Raw genomic sequence first — 2,067 nt, 5'->3', positions numbered from 1 at the left:
GTGCTGCCACACTTTGCCTCAAAGTTCATGTTATAAATCTTGTGGAAAAAAAAGCTTTCAAGTATCCATCATTAGCGCATCAATTGACCCTTACTGCCCATAAGACCCAATGCTTAAGATATGTTAAAGTGACTAGTGGCGCCAGCCCTCCCCTTCAACCTAATGCACCTAGCGGATATAAAACATACTATATGCTACATCTGTTATGCATATCATTCGTCCTGGGGGCATACGTAGAATCGTAGCTGAAGTAATCGGCTTACATAAAGAGTTTCATTCTATTCTCTGCCACGAGACCGAAAGACACTCACTTCACCTATTAGTAAAAAGGGGTTCTGCATAAAGTAACTTTAACTACAATCTACGCTTTTTTCACCAGTCGAGAAAATCACGATGTACTAGTATTTTAATCAAAATGGCTGACGAAAATGTGAAAGTAAAAATCGATGACGGCGATGATATAGGACCTCCCTTCGGTGGGAGCGAATATTCTAGCTTGTCGGGTCATCAGATTGTGTCTTCGAGCAACACAAATACAGAGGAAAGAAAGTTAGCCGTTACAAAGATACCCGGTGGTGATTGTTCCTTCGAACCCAACGAAAATAAGGTAAAGCCATCAGCAATAGTGAACAAATAACTATATGAATACGTGTATATATGTACTGTATAAAACATATACATTTATATATATATATATATATATATATATATACATACATGGTGACTACATGATAGTAATGTATTTGTAGGACGTTTATAAAAGAATGATGGATTGTGCACAATTTTCCCTGGCTTCAATAAGCGCTACCGTAAGTATGGAAGTTCTTTATCTAATTTAGTTTTAAAATCGTCTTAAACGCTTAAAATAAGTTTTAAAACGTATATGCTGTTTGTCTCATGTTCTGCTCCGTCAACAATTTTGATCAGACCTTAGTATAAACAAAAGTTTGTACCTGTTGGAATTCTCTTATTTCTACCTGCATCATACGTTTACCTGAACATAAATTTTAATGGCCACTGATGTAATCGTTCTGTGATTGGTCAAGACCAGTCTTGGGTGCATAAGTTTGAAAATGGGATTAAATGAGAAGTTAAAATTTTTACTAAAAATGAAAATTATATATTTAGTAGTTGCAAGTTATTTAATTGTTCTAACCAAATCAGAAAATTAAATATTTGTTATTAACTCTCAGAGAGTTGGTCAAGAAGCTTGCGGGAGTGAATCCTCCAGTACTATTTACTTTATATGAATACAGCTTATTTTATTATAAAAAAATATGTTAACTAAGATATCTGTGTAATTTTTAGGTCCGTGATAACTTTATCACAGTTACGGGTCAACTAGAAGAAAATGGAAACATCTCATACGAAACTATGACCGTCACCCGTGACATTTTAGAAATGTATGATATGGAAAAAGTTGAGGCATGGCTTAGTGAAGACAAGACCTTGTATATATCTTTTCCTAAAAAACATGGGCCAGTTGTCGATAAATAGACTGTCACCAAGATTAAAAATATCTGCTTAGTCACGGTCACGGTTAACAAAAAAAAATGTATAAAGAAAAAAATAAATGATGTCACTGCATAACCTCATCTTTTTTATCACGAATAATGAACCAAAGCCATTTGAAGTCTCATAGTTTTAATCACATTGATACAAAAATAAAAATTAAAATTTTAACGTTTTCTAATAAAAGTTAATTAATACGCTTATACACTTGTCGATGCACTAATTATGCTAAGTACAGTTTCTTGATTTAATACCAAAAAGAAATACTTACAGTATAAAAGTCTACTGCAAAATTACCTATGATACAAGATAGAAGGTATACTAGAAGTATATCTTATAAAACTTGCACTTGATTGTGTTGTTGTACAAGTGTTTTTGTAGGCTTAAGTTCTTTGACGCAGCTTAAACATTGAGTTAAAAAAAAGCTGATCAAATATATGCTTATGCAAGACTTTACACAGTAATTAAATAGTTAATTTGAAACACTGAATTTCTTTCTACTTAGGCTGGAAAATTTTTTAAGTAAAGGAAAAAGTCAAAATTCCCACGGAAATA

General features: G+C 32.8%; 1 protein-coding gene across 1 annotated transcript; it reads left to right on the top strand.

The window, feature by feature from the left end:
* The first annotated feature begins 272 nt into the window (after positions 1-272).
* LOC149373199 (uncharacterized) lies at positions 273-1,519 on the top strand. The gene is made up of 3 exons (XM_089597716.1): positions 273-607; positions 750-809; positions 1,309-1,519. Exons 1-3 carry the CDS (start codon positions 416-418, stop codon positions 1,495-1,497), a joined length of 441 nt encoding a protein of 146 aa, XP_089453842.1. The 5' UTR covers positions 273-415; the 3' UTR covers positions 1,498-1,519.
* Positions 1,520-2,067: the final 548 nt, after the last annotated feature.

Source organism: Copidosoma floridanum, unplaced genomic scaffold, assembly GCF_036245765.1.
Source record: "Copidosoma floridanum isolate Cflo_tuat_1 unplaced genomic scaffold, Cflo_Japanese_pri ptg000035l, whole genome shotgun sequence".
Classification (NCBI taxonomy): Eukaryota; Metazoa; Arthropoda; class Insecta; order Hymenoptera; family Encyrtidae; genus Copidosoma; species Copidosoma floridanum.
The sequence above is the reverse complement of the archived record's forward strand: the minus strand, read 5'-3'. Positions and strand labels throughout refer to the sequence as shown.